The sequence below is a fragment of the Melanaphis sacchari genome, unplaced genomic scaffold, assembly GCF_002803265.2.
Source record: "Melanaphis sacchari strain LSU unplaced genomic scaffold, SCAv2.0 Contig4_pilon_pilon, whole genome shotgun sequence".
NCBI lineage: Eukaryota > Metazoa > Arthropoda > Insecta > Hemiptera > Aphididae > Melanaphis > Melanaphis sacchari.
Genome location: NW_020271335.1, coordinates 4,311,912 through 4,328,181, shown reverse-complemented (window position 1 = coordinate 4,328,181; position 16,270 = coordinate 4,311,912). Strand labels below are relative to the sequence as shown.

At 27.1% G+C, this 16,270-nt stretch overlaps 1 protein-coding gene across 1 annotated transcript in view; it reads right to left on the bottom strand.

The window, feature by feature from the left end:
* Positions 1-741: 741 nt before the first annotated feature.
* Positions 742-16,270, bottom strand: part of LOC112599120 — a 30,800-nt gene continuing 15,271 nt past the window's right edge. Inside the window, exons 2-7 of the mRNA XM_025345876.1 lie at positions 13,366-13,483; positions 2,795-2,905; positions 2,592-2,729; positions 2,420-2,517; positions 1,987-2,152; positions 742-1,181 (exon numbers count right to left, since the gene is read on the bottom strand). Coding sequence (XP_025201661.1) covers positions 1,057-1,181; positions 1,987-2,152; positions 2,420-2,517; positions 2,592-2,729; positions 2,795-2,905; positions 13,366-13,483 — 756 coding nt within the window. The 3' untranslated portion in view covers positions 742-1,056. The remainder of the gene's footprint in view (positions 1,182-1,986; positions 2,153-2,419; positions 2,518-2,591; positions 2,730-2,794; positions 2,906-13,365; positions 13,484-16,270) is intronic.

The following is a 16,270-nucleotide window of genomic DNA, read 5'->3' as shown; positions in this document are numbered from 1 at the left end:
TATATGAACTATTTTGAATTTCAAAATAAATTTTACAATAATTATCCCTTTTTATTTACACTCAAACTTTCATAATAAGTATAATAATTCATAGCCAAATGTATTTATGGTGATATGAAGAATGATTTATTTAAAATAAATGAAAATATACAACTCACCAATATTTCTTAAAATATTAGAATAAATATCAAATTATAATACTCATGACATGGAAAAAATGTTGTATACAATTATAATTACTGGATATTATTATTAATTACATGTGAATAAATTGCCAGATTCCGACAAATTTAACATAATAGGTATATCTGTGTATGGCAAACTAACATGTTTAAAAACACAAATAAACATTTTTTTTTAAATATTAATAATAAACAGACTGGAGATCCTTAAAATTGTTCTAACTTGGATGAATCAACCCGTTTATGTTCATGTCAATTTTCTAAAATTGATCTAAATATTGTATTTTAATACCATTCAAATTATTAGTATTACAAGCTTAACATTTAAAATTATTTTAATAGACCTAAAAATGCATAGTTACATAAACTTCAATAAATATACAACGATGATGCATAAATAATAATTGTACAAAATAAAGTAATAATTGTAAAATAAAAAAAAGTCCTTAGCACTAAGTTCAAACAGATATAACGTAATATTAGTTAAAATATATGCATTATTATTATAATTTTTATTTATTTTTATTATTATTATTATTTATTTATTTATTTATTTTTTTTTTTTTTTGAGCAACTTAGGTGGAATATTCTGTCAAGTATAATAATATATGAGCTTATAGAAACGTATTTATAAATTAGTTATAAGTTATTGTTTTAGGATCACACAAATTTTGAGTATTTATAAAAAATCCTATTTAAATGTACGATCTTAAAACAATAGTATGTATAATGTCCAGCCAATTTTACACAGGAAGCATTCTATATAGTAAGTAACTATATACGTCTTCAGTTTTTTAGTGAATATATATAATTTATTGGCTGGACAAAAAAAATAAACATTTTAAACTGGCTGAACCAGCTTACAATAATTTGCCTAGTAATTGTAGTGGCCGGCGTATTGTGGCTGTTGTTGTTGTTGTCCATGGTAGTAAGGTCCCGATGGATACGTATTTGGTGTCGGGTATCCAGCGTAAGCATATTGTTGTTTTTGTGGATAAACTGTAAATGAAAAATAATTATCATCCATTGGCATTTGGTACAACACGGTGCAATATGATTATCAATAGTTGTGTCATAAAAAAAAAATAAATTAATAATTCAATGTTCACGAATGTTATATTAACTAAAAATACTAAAGAGGTTGGTCAAGTTTTGTGACGTAACATGTTTGAAAAAGTTCGGCTTAATTTTTGGCCCAAGGTTGATGTGTACACGATTCATCTAATTTCATTATTATATTCATGCTACACTATTTTCTTATTAAATACCTACTTTGAATTAAGTCCTATAAGTTTTCAATTAGTTTAACAGCGCCCTTGATATTTAAAAAAATAATTGTATGCACTAGTATACTTCTTTCAAATACGTAAATATGTATTACTGAACATTTATTCTATAGTAGAATATACGAGATATCTACTTAATTCAATACTGATCATTCGATTAATACAATATTTGATAACATAATAATATGTATTATATGATTAAGATAGTTGGCACCCCTATAGTGTATATAATTAGTTATTTAATTTTATAGGATGTTAATACGTGATCACATAAAAATATATACAGCAATAAAACATGGAAAATCACATTGCCATATAAAATTATTTTAATGTCAGTGCAATATAACTTCATAAAGCCCTCATATTACTATATAGTATACTGTCTACATCTACGTTAACAAAAAACATTTTATGATTTAATGCTCTTCGGAGAATAAATGCCCAACAGCAATAAATTAGCTCCGTCGCTGGCACTTGTTAAATATATATATATATATATATATACATATTATACTAACCAGGCATTAAGTATTGCATGTTGAGAGCCTCTTCTCTTTCACGTTCGCCTCGTAGACAGATCGCAGCGCCGGAAAATAATATAGCAGATACCAAAGAAAATGCAACGCCAGTCCACGCCATGAAAAACGACCAATCATAAGATATACGAGTGTTATCCTTAAGTATCTGCACAAACACGATGACAACAATCAATAAAGTATAATGGCAATGACAATATGTTATCAATATTTAAGTGAAAAATTAAATTGCTCACTCATACTAATATACCTATAACAAATTCAATAACATAAATAATTGTTGTAGAAACACATAATTATACAAAATACAAGACAATTTACGTACTAAGCATTCTCAACCCAAAATTTTTTTTATCATTTAAAAGTTCCAATAATTAAAATTTAAATATGCCATATAGTTATTTAGTTTACTTACACTATTCCACTGCTGGTAAAACTCTTCTCCTACTACACGTTCCTTTTCGTAGTATTCCACTCCGTGCCAAAATCCCATAGCGCCAGCACTAAGTAAACCTGAAAATGAAATCACAAGTCATTTTCACAACAATTTAAAAAATATTAATTATTTTATTTTCAAAATAACTCACATGCTAATAGTACTAAAATTGCAGTGGCCGTGATATTTCCGGGTGATCTTCTCCAGCAACCCGCAACTCCGGTCCAAAAAGCGATGAACATTACAAAAAAGCTTACTATGAACAACGCAATTGTTGATCTTCCCATATCTAAATGGAAATAAGTAGATTAATTTTAAGACTTTAAGAAATTACAATAATTTATGCAATCATACGCAATCTGGTCATAGCGTCTTCAGAAAACTCATGTGTCTGATTGTCTGGATCCAAGAAGAAATAATCGACATTCATACAATGTGTTTCAACTGGACTCAAATAGGTTTCAACTGAAAACATATTAATTAATCAATTATGTAAACCATAAATATATTATTATTATAAAAAGATTATTATTTCATCTACAAACGATAATAATTTCATTTTCATACTAAATTAACATTCTTCTTCTACTATTTTTTAATTTTCAATGCATTTGTTTATTCGACAAAATAATTAATTGATTGATAAAGTAGTTTCTCATTCCATTTATTATCCATATCATCCGTACATAAAATAACGTTATTTTTCTTTCTTTAGTTTTAATATAATTTTTATATTTAGAATCTAATATTTTTTTCCAATATGGGTTAAAATCGAAAGTAAGTTAATTATTATATTTTAACAATATTCATTAAAATGAATACTTATTTTTCATTGTTTTTGATAGATATTAAAATCATAGGAATATGTTATGAACAATAAATTTATAGTAACTATTTTAGGAGTAAAAACGTACTGTAAATTTTTAATTTTTTTTATTCCTATTCATTTTACTTACCTAATAATTCAATTAATGTTTTCCTATTATACTAAACAATAATTAGTAATTCATATTTATAAATTATGCATATTATCTTAATATCTTCCAATATTTAAATCGTATACCTAATTCATTATTTTTATAAACAGGAACAAATTAAAAGATTTATTCACTTACTGGAAAAAAAAACTTAATATCAGCACATACTGAATTATTAAATAAAATATTTGCACTTGTATACAGTAACATTTTCAAAAAAAAAAAATAAATAAATGAAACTGGATGAATGATTGTTAAATTAATATTAAAGTAAGTATTAAACTATAATGTGGTTGCGTCTGTAACTATAATTTTAAAGATACCTAATAGAATCTTAAAAACTATAATAATCATTAATATTTAATAATCTACCACTTAAAAAATGAAATGAAATTAATAATAGCATTTATAATTTACCACTTCCTTACAGTAGATATGACATTGAAAAAAGTAATAATTTAAGAGTCAATTTTTCTGTGATATTAAAACAGTGCAAAATATAAATTATTCTTGTCTAGTATATAAATATTGAAATATATTATTTTTAATATTTACATGTACTGAGCAAGGTCACTAACACAATATAAGAATTTAAATAACATAATAATTTATAATATATTAGTAAATATATATCTTTTTACATATAATTTCAATGATGAGTCCATCAAAATGAGAATTAAGCTTTTAGGTAGATAATACTTATAGGAAATTATTTAAATTTAAAAGAAATTTATTTTGACATAATCAATATAATATAAAGCGTTAAAATGAAATACCCATCAAATTTATGAAAATGACTAAGCCATTTCGTAAATATTTAATCAATCTAATAATAGATAGTTAATATGTTACAATAGGTATTTTTAATTTCCAGCATTCTAATTGAGAATAATATTGAATTAATTCAATGATACGTTTTCGTTTCCATATTTATTATACATAAGAATGACGCGTGACATTAAAAAATAGACGTAATGAATCTAATGGAGAACAATAGAAATAGATATTTTTTATCAACAGTGATAAAATAAGAGTTAGAAATAAAGTGAAGTCCAGAATCACGTAATATTTTTATTTTTCATTAAATTGAGAGAAATTCTAGTCGGTATATATCTATGTTTAAAACAAAAAAATAAGCGGCGGTAGCAGTAGAAAACTTCATAGATGGTAAATATCGTCATCTATCCTAGCTATACCCATTATAAACGTCACGTCTAGGTAATTAGAATATGAAAACGAATTTACCGCAATCGTTGTGTCGTGTGATTTCATCAGATCGTTTGGTATTGGAAATAAGTACCAAGTTAACTAAAATAATGTAACGTTTGCGTGATTCGATTTTCATACAAATAGGCAATAGCCAATAGGTAGAATTAACAAAATTACTATTTTTTTAGATTATTTTTGGTCCGCACGAGAGAATAAAAACTGCGAAACAACGTTAAAACTCGCGGTCAACTTTAGACAAGAAACAACCTAACTGGTTTGATGATTTCCATCACGCATCTGAGCAATATTATTATAATATGCAATAATCATTCGAAAGCCCAACTCTGACGATTGGATAATAATATTATCATCGTTAAGCCACGATTCAGTGAACACCGCAATAATGATCATATACACTCGTTGCATATAGGACATAGGTAGAAAACGGAGATTTCGAACTAGTTGATTCGTTGTTTACACTGCGAACATTATGGTATATACTTAACATATTATTACATAATATTACACGTGTAGGACGATAATTTTATGCAATTTTCTCTCTCGGAGGACTTACAATACCGAGTATTCCTTTGACATACTTATTAATTACTATGTATTATTCTCGCCATTATCACTGCGGCATTGTATAGTCCGTTTCGCAAATGTGCCATGTGTTCACGCTGTTTTACCGTGCAGTCCGAAGCGCATCGAATATTGGACCAGTTTCAACGAGTATAATATTAGGTACCTTCTTTTAGTTTAGTTTTTATTCGTATTGAATATTACACGTTGCCACTTCTAGAGAGGTTTGATTATACGCAATCGATCTTATACGCGTGACTTCGTAGTAGTTGTGTTTATATTTTTTGATCAACCCGCGCACAATTGCAATAATTTTAAAACATCGAATTGCACAGTTTATATTAATATTACATAGATATCATTAGGTCTATTTCGGATAGCATATAATAATAATGTAATTGGTCGTTTTTCGTATTTCTCGGTAAATAAAAAATATATTATATTTTTTTGATAAGTTTTTCTCTAAACTAGTTTATGCATAAAAATTGAATATCAATATAACCTTGTTCTGGCCAAATCGAATAAGATTTGATGAAAAAAATTAGTTTTTCCGACAAAAACCTTGACCTACCACAATTTTAAATTATAATTAAAATATATTTTTAAGATATAAACTTAAAATTATATAGGTAATATTATACATGTAAATAATATATTACACACGTAATATATACAACTAATGTAGGGATCAATAATAATATACCTAATACATTATCACTTGTGTGTGATTATTATTTAAACAATTCATTGTTCATTGTTGGTTTTCATTAAATGCGTAGATTACACGTTTAAATAAGAAAAAAATTAAGTAAAACATGATTGACAAACTTGTTAATTTATTTTTAAATTATTTGGACAGCCGAAGCAACACTAAATATTATGTTTATAATAACACTTTCATTGTTTTTTTTCTTATTTTTTTTTTTCGTTTCTGACATAAAGTAAAATCTATTAATATGTTGTTTTTTTACTATAATTATCGTTATTTGTTATAGTTATAGTTATATTATTATCATTATTAACGTTTTCCCAGGCACTTTGAGAAAAAACAAAACCGTTATTAGTGCAAATTTATCCTGACAAATAGTGTGAAATCATGGAATCTCACACTGCAGCACTATGCACGATCACTTTCTATCGGCCGCTAAAACAAAAAGAGAAATATTGCATTCATAGACGATTGAAGAAAAAAATATACCTCCGCGGTAATAATAATTCTCTTATGGCTTTTTCTTTCGTCCTTTTCTCCTGAGATATACCTTTATACGCGCACACGATGTGCTACTAAACGTGACCTTGGTTGACGTCCTACAGAAGCAATTATGGGGCACAGATGAAACCGGTTACCGGTGAGCTCTATACGCACGCGTATGGAATGTGGGCAAGTCTCTGAGAACCGGTACAGGCAGCTGATGCTGAATGCGGACACTCCTAAGAATATATATACACCATATACGAGCCCCAGGATGTCGGCGGACTCCTTGCTAAAATGATCGTGATGGCCATTAGGTGTTCATGTCAATATAATATCAACTAATTAAACTATCCTTTTCTGTGAATTCTACCCAGAAAATTTACTCTTCAAACCAGCGATATTCAAACATCAACATGTATTATTGTAACTCTAGTGTTATTATTGTTGTTGTTATTATTGTCATATATTTAATAAATTTTAGCTGGTAAAAACGTGTGTATAAAAACAAAAATTTTTAATTTTTCTGAAATTTAGCGGTTAATTTTATTAGTTTGTTAACTAATTGAATTCAAAGATTTTGAATGATATAAAAGGTGTTGTGTATTATATCTAATCAAAGACACGTAATATATGTAAAAAATATTATTATTTTATTTTATAATATAAAATACATACCTATTGACATTAAGATAATAATTATAAATCATTATTCGTTGTATCAAAAAATCGTATACAACAAGATTATTATCTTAGTAATATGTATGATACAATTTTCATTAGAATAATACAAAAATGTACAATAGAAAACATAATATGATATGTAAATGTAATAATTATTATCTGAACACTTCCGTTCGATAAAATAACTTAACAATAAATTTAATTATGTTTGAAAGCTTCTGATATTACCACTATCATTGATTATAAAATAGACTATTCTATAATCAATGCTATTTAGCTGGTAAATAAAAATAACGTTTTTAGAACGTAGATATGAATGTAGAATATGTAAATATAATATGTAAATATAATATTATAAGTATATATCCAAACGGAGTTTAAAAAAAAATACATGTAATACCAAATTATTTATGCTTACATTGTTTTACAAAATTATTATTTTTTTTTTTTTTTGTAATTCTAATCATATATACGTAAATAAATTTGGATATTTTATAATCGTGTGGTTAGTTTAATAGGTAAGAACATAGTTAATATTGAGTATAACGATTTTTCAATGTAAATTTACTACTAAACAGTTTAACAGAAATTAATGGCATAGTTAATAATTTAGTTGATACAGTCAAGTATTATAATTAACTATTAGGTACTTTAAAGTACTTTACTACAATTTTATAATTTACAACTGTGAACTACCAAAAATGTTCTATGTGTTCAATGTTTTATCCACTATAACGCTTTAGTTACCTACAATGTAATGATAAGTTTAAAGTCATTAAACAAATCGATAAAAAAAAAACATTTTTTAGTAGAACATAGGTTAAACTAAAAGTTTATCGGACACAACAAAATCCTTAAATATAAATTCTAATTCACAAATTATACGGTTTTATCTTAAGTTAGTTTATTAATATTATATATTCATGTTAAACAGGAAGAAATTCAAATCCAAAGATGTAAGTGGCATTAAAAAACAAGTATATAATAATATGTAGAAATATTTATAAAAATTCATAAACTTCTAACCTGTTCCAACGGTAAAATTTAAACTCATCACGATAGAATCATTTATTATTTAATACATAACAGTTTTTTAAGTAAGCAACACACAAAATATGTTTAGTAATTTCAAAATAATTTTATACAATATCTATAATTTTACTTTAATAATCCGTTATAATTAGGTATTAAATAAAATAAATTGTATTCTTTGTAATTTTGTATATTGTACAATAAATCGACGACTTATCAAAAACTGTTTTTGAATTCATAAATGTTTTAATTATCTATATTATAAATTATATAATACACACTTCATACAGCACAGAAGCTGAATAATATGTTTAAATATTTGCTATTTTTTTCCTCGCTAAAGCAATGCTGTTTAGTCTTAGTTTAAATAAGTTGCATTCATTTTTACATACAAATATACAATGCAATAGATTGAGAACAAAATTTATTTCATCAAAATAAAAATAAAACTATTATTTATTTATCATATTTTTTAAGCCAGAAAATCAGGATACTATATTATCAACACTCTCGCCGACAGCAATTTCTACTTGTTTCAAAAACCGCAAACATCAAGACCAAAACTAAATGGTACCTCGACTAATCGAAGATTCAAGCAAAACCGGTCGAATGAGGTTATACATCACCACAGTGTTATTATTTTATTCATAGTTTTCTTCCGTTATAAACTGTGATTAGTTAGTATAAAGTGAATACTGTACAATTACAATGTACGAGTAATAAAAATCGTATAGGAAACAAAATACGAGAAAGCAAATTAATAGTTTTCGTCAACATACTTTAAATAATTTAAGAAATTTTTGATTTTGACTAAAGCGAATTTTATATTCAAAGTCTTCAAATGATTGCAAAAAAAAAACACAACATTATAAGAACCGATTTCAAAAGATGAATAAACAAAACATTCTTATAAGTATACAAGCTAAGTAGTCCTTATTTATTGGTGTAGAAAATAAAGGTAAACAATTTTTATAAAACCCTCTCTCAGAATTTTATTCATTAATGTAATAATTTAGTTTTGGTCAAATTTGGTAAACATAGCTCACTTTCATCATGTGCCACTAATAAAAAGTCGAATAATTGTCAAAAAACTAACTTTTTTGGTAGGTTTAATTCAATAAAAATGTATACATGTACATTTCATTATGTTCTTTTATTTTAGATCTTAATATTAAATATAAAAACGTTTTAAAATAATTGCTGGGTAATCTATAATTTTCAAGAATAATTATTAAAATACTCAATTATTTATTTATTTAAGAAGATTGATCTTTTATGATTATTCAAATATATTTGACATTTTCACAATAATTGGTTTAATATACGATAAAATGTAATCAACATTTATTTAGTTACACAACTAACTATAGTAAAATACTATTATATTATTCTTTTTTTATTAAAGTCTAATGTTATCCTTTTGTGGCACGTGAAAGCGGCGAATTATCGTTCTAAAAATTAAAATGTTACCAATTAATTTCTTATAGTAATATAAAAATTCAAAAAAAAAATAAGATCCCTTAATATATTATATAGATAATAAGTGGCTTACCGTCAAATCCGACCACACTTTCGAAACAATTACATCACAAATAATATAAGAATATTATTTGAATGTTTTAATTTAATTTATTATATAGCCACATAAGGTATACCAATATAGTTATCGGATTAACCAAAAATATAATATCGTAATCAGTGATTACAACTGCTTTATTCTTTTGTCAACGCATATTTGATTTATTGCTTTCACATATCGAGTGAGTTAGCTTATGACTGGCGTAAGGATTGCCGATTTAGTCACTCTACACGGAAGGCAAAGTCTCTCGATTTCTACTCAGTGTTTTATAATAGTATCCAGCCATAGTAATCATAATATAATATTATAATATGTGTAATGTGTATGTTATGTGTGCGCGCGCATCACGTAGGACCGTACGAGAACGGATGAATCGGTTCATTCACGAGATGAAGATTTTTTTCTCTTACGCGTGACATTATAATTTTAATATATATTATGTTATACATATCTAAGGTATACTGTACATAATACAATATGTATTAAACAGTAATAATAATATTAGATCCTTGATCAACAACACACACGCGTATGTAGAAAATTCTCAGTGTGTTCTATTGTCGCGTCGTTAGTCCGTTTCAGTTTTATGGGAGAGCGACTTATAGCCAAACCGTAAACTATAATACAACTATATCATAATGGTAGGTATATAATATGTACCTGTATAGTGTAATGGCAATGCATTTGTTATTAATTCGTGGACTGCCAGTGACGTAATGACAGCGCGAATACGATTGCGACAATGGTCGGGTTTCTAGTGATAATAATAATAATAGTAATGTACATAGTTTTTCGAACGGAGAAGGAAACACGGCTCACGAATGTATTATTTTATTATTAAAGACACTCGTGTATATATAATATTATATATATTATGTAGTACAGCAAATAATAATAATATATTATGGGCACAAGTCGCCGCCGCCTCGTGTTCTGTTATAACGCACTGTGAGGAGTGAAATCGAAATTAAAAAAAAAAGACTTACATTCGTATTAATAAACGAAAAATTCTTGTGTGCCATACAGACTAACTAGACGGTCATGCAAAGTGAATATGTGACAACGTAAATAGAGCATGGACGACCGAGAAGTTATTATAATGCATTTAAGGTAGGTACCTAATAATGATTATAATAAACGTCGTGCGCGCATATGTACTCGCATTAATTTATCAGGAATAGTACAATGGTGTCGGTGGCGTAATCACTGGGAAGGTGTTTTACCGATCTCCATCTTTTCTTCTTTGTCATTAAGTTATATTTGAGAGTATTCTCGTCAAATGATACATTTTATTCGGTATCGGTCTAAATAATTATCGTGATATAATAATATATTACAAAGGAAGTAATAAATAAAAATATACATTTTAGCCTCCCTCTCCCAGTCTTGATTGCGCTGCTATAGATACCTAACCAATGACATCCACATAAATTTTAACCAGAGAGGGAGCCAAACCAAACATGTTATAATATAAATACTATTTTACGTTTCCGTATTATGAGCATAATTAATTGCAATGAGCTCGGAAAAAAATCATTTTCATCGCATAAAATACCACACCAGCACAAAAAATTTGTTTTTGAGTTTATATTTTTTAACATTAAATTATTACTTAGTAAACAATAATATTTTCTCTGAAAAAAATGGCTTCTATAAAAGCATGTATTTATAAAAAATATACCCTCTTCAAACAACAGTACAAAAAATTGGAGGATGGAGAGGGGCAGGGGCATAGCTACTTCTGAACCCCCTTACGGTCACCCTTGTACCTATATTATTGTTATAACTTGTATTTTTACGTCATTCTGTATATAGTATAAGCTAACCTAAGGTTCAACGAGAGTGATCTAGGGACTCTTCGAGCATATCCAAATCCAATATTATAATTTAAATTGTAATGACACCATATCATGATTTATCTTTTTATTTAAATTTCTGGTTTTTAGAACTTTTTAAACAAAATCGTTTGAGAACCACAGCAAAGCACGTATAAAAATACATAGTGTAAAATGTAAATATATCAGAATATTTCGCAACGACTTTATCAGTAATCGCGAAAATTTCACAACCGGTCAAAAATCGGGACATTGAAAAAAATCTAATTAATAATGTTGTATCATCATCACAAAAGATAAACATGTGTATAATCATTATAATCATATTTATTATATTATAGTGTATTACTGTATGATACCTACATCCCAATTTCTCACGCTACTGCGATCGTATATTATTATACTATATTATATATATATATAATTAAAATATTCATTAACCTCGCTTGTTTGCGGATTGAGATACTACTACAATGGATCGTTTATATATGTGTGATTTTGTTTTTGTTTGTTTGCCGCGAGACATTGAAAATTCGACGTTCGTCTTGACGAGTTTACGAATAGCACAAAACTTTTGCATAATGGTTTATGACTCGCACCTATATTGTTATTATTAATCGTAATGCTATAACACGCGTTTAACGGTAAAGTATGATATTGTTGTAAATAGCTGTTATTTAGATGTGATTGAACCCGCGACGAACAATTTATATCCGTCTTAGATGATCGATGAAACCGTCTGTAATGACGTCAGCTCCTTGGGTGTAAAAACCGAATTTTGATAAAAATATACAATAAATGTATAGTAATTCACTCTAAATATGCTCACTACTATTTTTTTTATTTAACAATGAGTTTATTCAAATTCTGATTTTAGGAATTTTTAAATATCATATTTCAAGGACAATATTTTCAAGTACAAAAATAGATTATTATCTAATTCATAAGGAGTGCTCTTTGTTTAATGCAAATTTAAGATGATTAAAGAATATTATACATTCTATTATAATAGTTAGCAAATACAACAGTTTTCTGATTATATATACTCTATTTGAATACTGATAAATAATATACTTACATTTAAAATAATGACAAAATTCACAGTTTAAATGCTAGTAAAATTTAAGGTGCACTGTATTCTTATTTCTTACAGTTATTTAATTGAGATGATAATAATGTCTTGACAATATTACATTGTTAAATCTGTTAAATCTTCATTTGACATTCCTTATTACACATTTATACTTGAGTTTTTGCATTAATATTTATACATATTATACATACCAATTTCTAAATATGGTATAAACATTTGTGTAATTAAAATATAGTGTACCTATACATATACTTAATATGCAAATAATAAAATATAATATCAATATTTATACTATTTCACGTTACTGTTTATAATAGTGATATGAAAAGCGGGTAGGTAACAAAACAATATAACTAAATAACACAGTAGCATTCTATTTTACTTTAGCCTCATACTATTCAACCCAATTCCAATGCAAATACAATACACAACCATTTAAACGAGACTGTATTTCACAAATTATTTGTATTATTATTTTTTTTCATATTTTATAAGAATTCGTGTGAATGGTTATTTTTTTACCAATATTCGATTTTTCTGTAACCTGTGTTTATAACAAAAAAATAAACGTGACTAGTAACCCGATAAACCGATTTGACTGCATCGAATTTTCAAAATACCCTTATATATATGACATTTTATTATACTACCTATGTTTATACCTGTATACATATCTACTTCGGAAACGTCTGGTTTAATACTTTTCATAATAAAATATTATTATATCGGAAACAATATTTACCCGCTGGAGGCCTGTCCTTGGGATAGCATATTCTAAAGAGACCCTTCGTCCTTGTAAAATAGAAATATTTGTTCATTTGTTCGAGTACTGAAGTTTGACTACGCTGATTAACGGCATTCTGAAAAAAAAAAATATAATAGATACAAATTAAAACACTGTGTTAAGGTTATACATTTAAAAATTATACATGTTCTATTTAGTTGTAACATCATCATCTTAAAATTAACATTTTAAAAAATCACAATGCACGTTGTAAAATTCAGCTTTTCTTAATTGGAAATTATAGTTTATACTTTGCATTATTACTGCTGCTCTTCAAGCCATAAATTTCAAAACAACACGGTTCAATTATTGTGCGCACATCGCGTTTGTTATATACACTGGAATTAATAATATATACCTATTATAGTATCGACTGAGTATAAATTAAATATACGGCCCAGTAAAGTATTTTACAGCGAGATGAAATGTTCGCGTATATTCATTACACCTATTTTATAATCGCATTAAGTTTTAAAAATACAATAAAATAACTGTATTTTTATACGCGTTCCTGACGACCTTCGTATGTTATAAACAAACTGATTTACAATACAGCTTTAATGGTCAGAATTACGTACGTTCTAAATATTCTAAAAATATTACGTAGAAAGTAATCATTCAAAGACGCTTAAAAGGATATTATGTTATTATTTTTAAGAGCGAAATTAGTAGGTATAGTGCCCAAGCGGAATACAGCAGAATGAGGGTACTTACCTATCAATTAACTCTATAATATAATAATATAGTCGTAAGGCGATGCACTTACATTTGATTATTTGCACATTATTTTACTGATTTCTCATTTTCTAGAAATGGTTATCATACGTAATTAATTTATTATTCGATGAAATCGACCCACTTTATCGTATATTTTTTTTCCTTCATTTTTACATTTATTGTCATTCGGCTTTGTGTCGCTGTCAAAATAACCTAGCGTCTTTATTATTCTTTTGACCATATCACAGGTTTCTTTGGATTTTAAAATAACTTGTATATTTTGTATATTATATAGAGGGGACTACAATTGTATGGTACAGCGACCTCGACTCGCATATACGTATATAACATAATACATTCGAAACTGCGCCGAATATTTACTATTTTTTTTTTTCCAGTAGCGCTTCAAATCGCACTACCCGTTGAGACCAATCAAGAAACAACCTGCAAGTGACATTCACGTTTGCGCGCGTCTAAATAACAATACAACTTAGTAATATAAATAAATTTATAGAGTTATATGGATTTAACTATATAGGGATTGGGCACGTACGCAAAAGGTGTTTTGGTTATACAAATGCCCTCCGAAATTTTCGATCGCTTTTTTTCTTGAAGTTCTATAAATGTATTATAACTTCTAGGTTATCAGAATAGAAGTGATTTTGTGGTTTTTTTATTGTACCCATTCACCTATATATTATAAGAAAAATATTTAATAATTGCATTATTAATTTTTTGATGAAACGTAGTATATGTATTATTGTTATTATGTTTACTGAAAAGAAATAGTTATCATTTTCAAAATCTGATTTACAGAAAATAATAATAACCCCTCCCTCTCCTAAACCGTTCCCTGATCTTGATAGACTTTAATTTAACACGTACAGCCATAAAATATGACGTGTATACCTACGTATGCTTGTCTTAAATAACCTGCAGTTGATACACGTCCTCCTAATTTTCTAAAATGATCTAGTGTGGCCAGTGTGGGTATAAATTTGATTTCAATCGTAAAATTATTTCAATTTTTTTAATCATATTCATTAATTTAATAGTATTTTGAATATATATTACTCATTTATAATAATAAGTATTGATAGTGATGTGCAAATTATTATAAAAGTGATTTGACATCATTACTAACAAAAAAACAGTCGAAGTCTGTATTAAAACGAAACGTTAAGTCATACTACTGCTTACGTAATAAATTTCAACGAAAATTATATTATTATTTTGAACTATAATAATTGTTTATTGTTTTCTAGTATATTATGGTGTATTTAAAGCAATACGGCCACTATTATAGAATCAATTTATCATTAAATAGTTAGTTTCTACGAACTTTGATTTTTTTTTATGAAAAAAAAAAATTAAAAACGCAAACTGCATACTTTACTTACTCCGAATTCCAATACCAATACGTTTTATTACACATATAATAATAGTTCACTTTTTAAATTATTTAAAGAAACCGTTGTGACCCGGTGATTCATGATTATTTAACATTAAAATTATGGTCTGCTGTTAAAACCCAAGGCCGTTTATTCGACGTAACGAAATAATAAACGTTATCTTGTCACATGAAATATCGATATTTTTCATCACGCTCTCAACAATATTGAATTCGCAGAGAACTCATAGTGGTTTACAAGCAATTCGCGGCGTCGAAGCTTCGGTTGTTCTATACAAGTCTATAATACATAATCTGGACTGCAACTAATGACTTGATACATTGGCAATTCGAAACGAAGGAGCTCATGAGACTCCTATAAAACAGCTATAAATGTAAACACCGAAATGTAATTCTATAAAATATTATTTCGATTCGATAACCAAATGACGAATATTCTCTATTTAAACGGATACAAAGGAAATATCGATCGATACCACATGGTTCCGAGTGTATATACGTAAATATACGTATTATAAACATGATGCAATCCGTGCCACGTAGTTTGAAAATCTAGGCCCTGTGTGCTGTCGGATCTATTTAATAAGTGGATACTGGGTACCTACGTGTGTAATACAAAAATATTGCGTGTGTATAGCGTTTTAATGGTTTTTATAATCTGCCGATAATACTATTTTTTTATTTGCGATAATATTCGCCTTTATCCGTTATAAATACGTCATTATCTTGAATAGT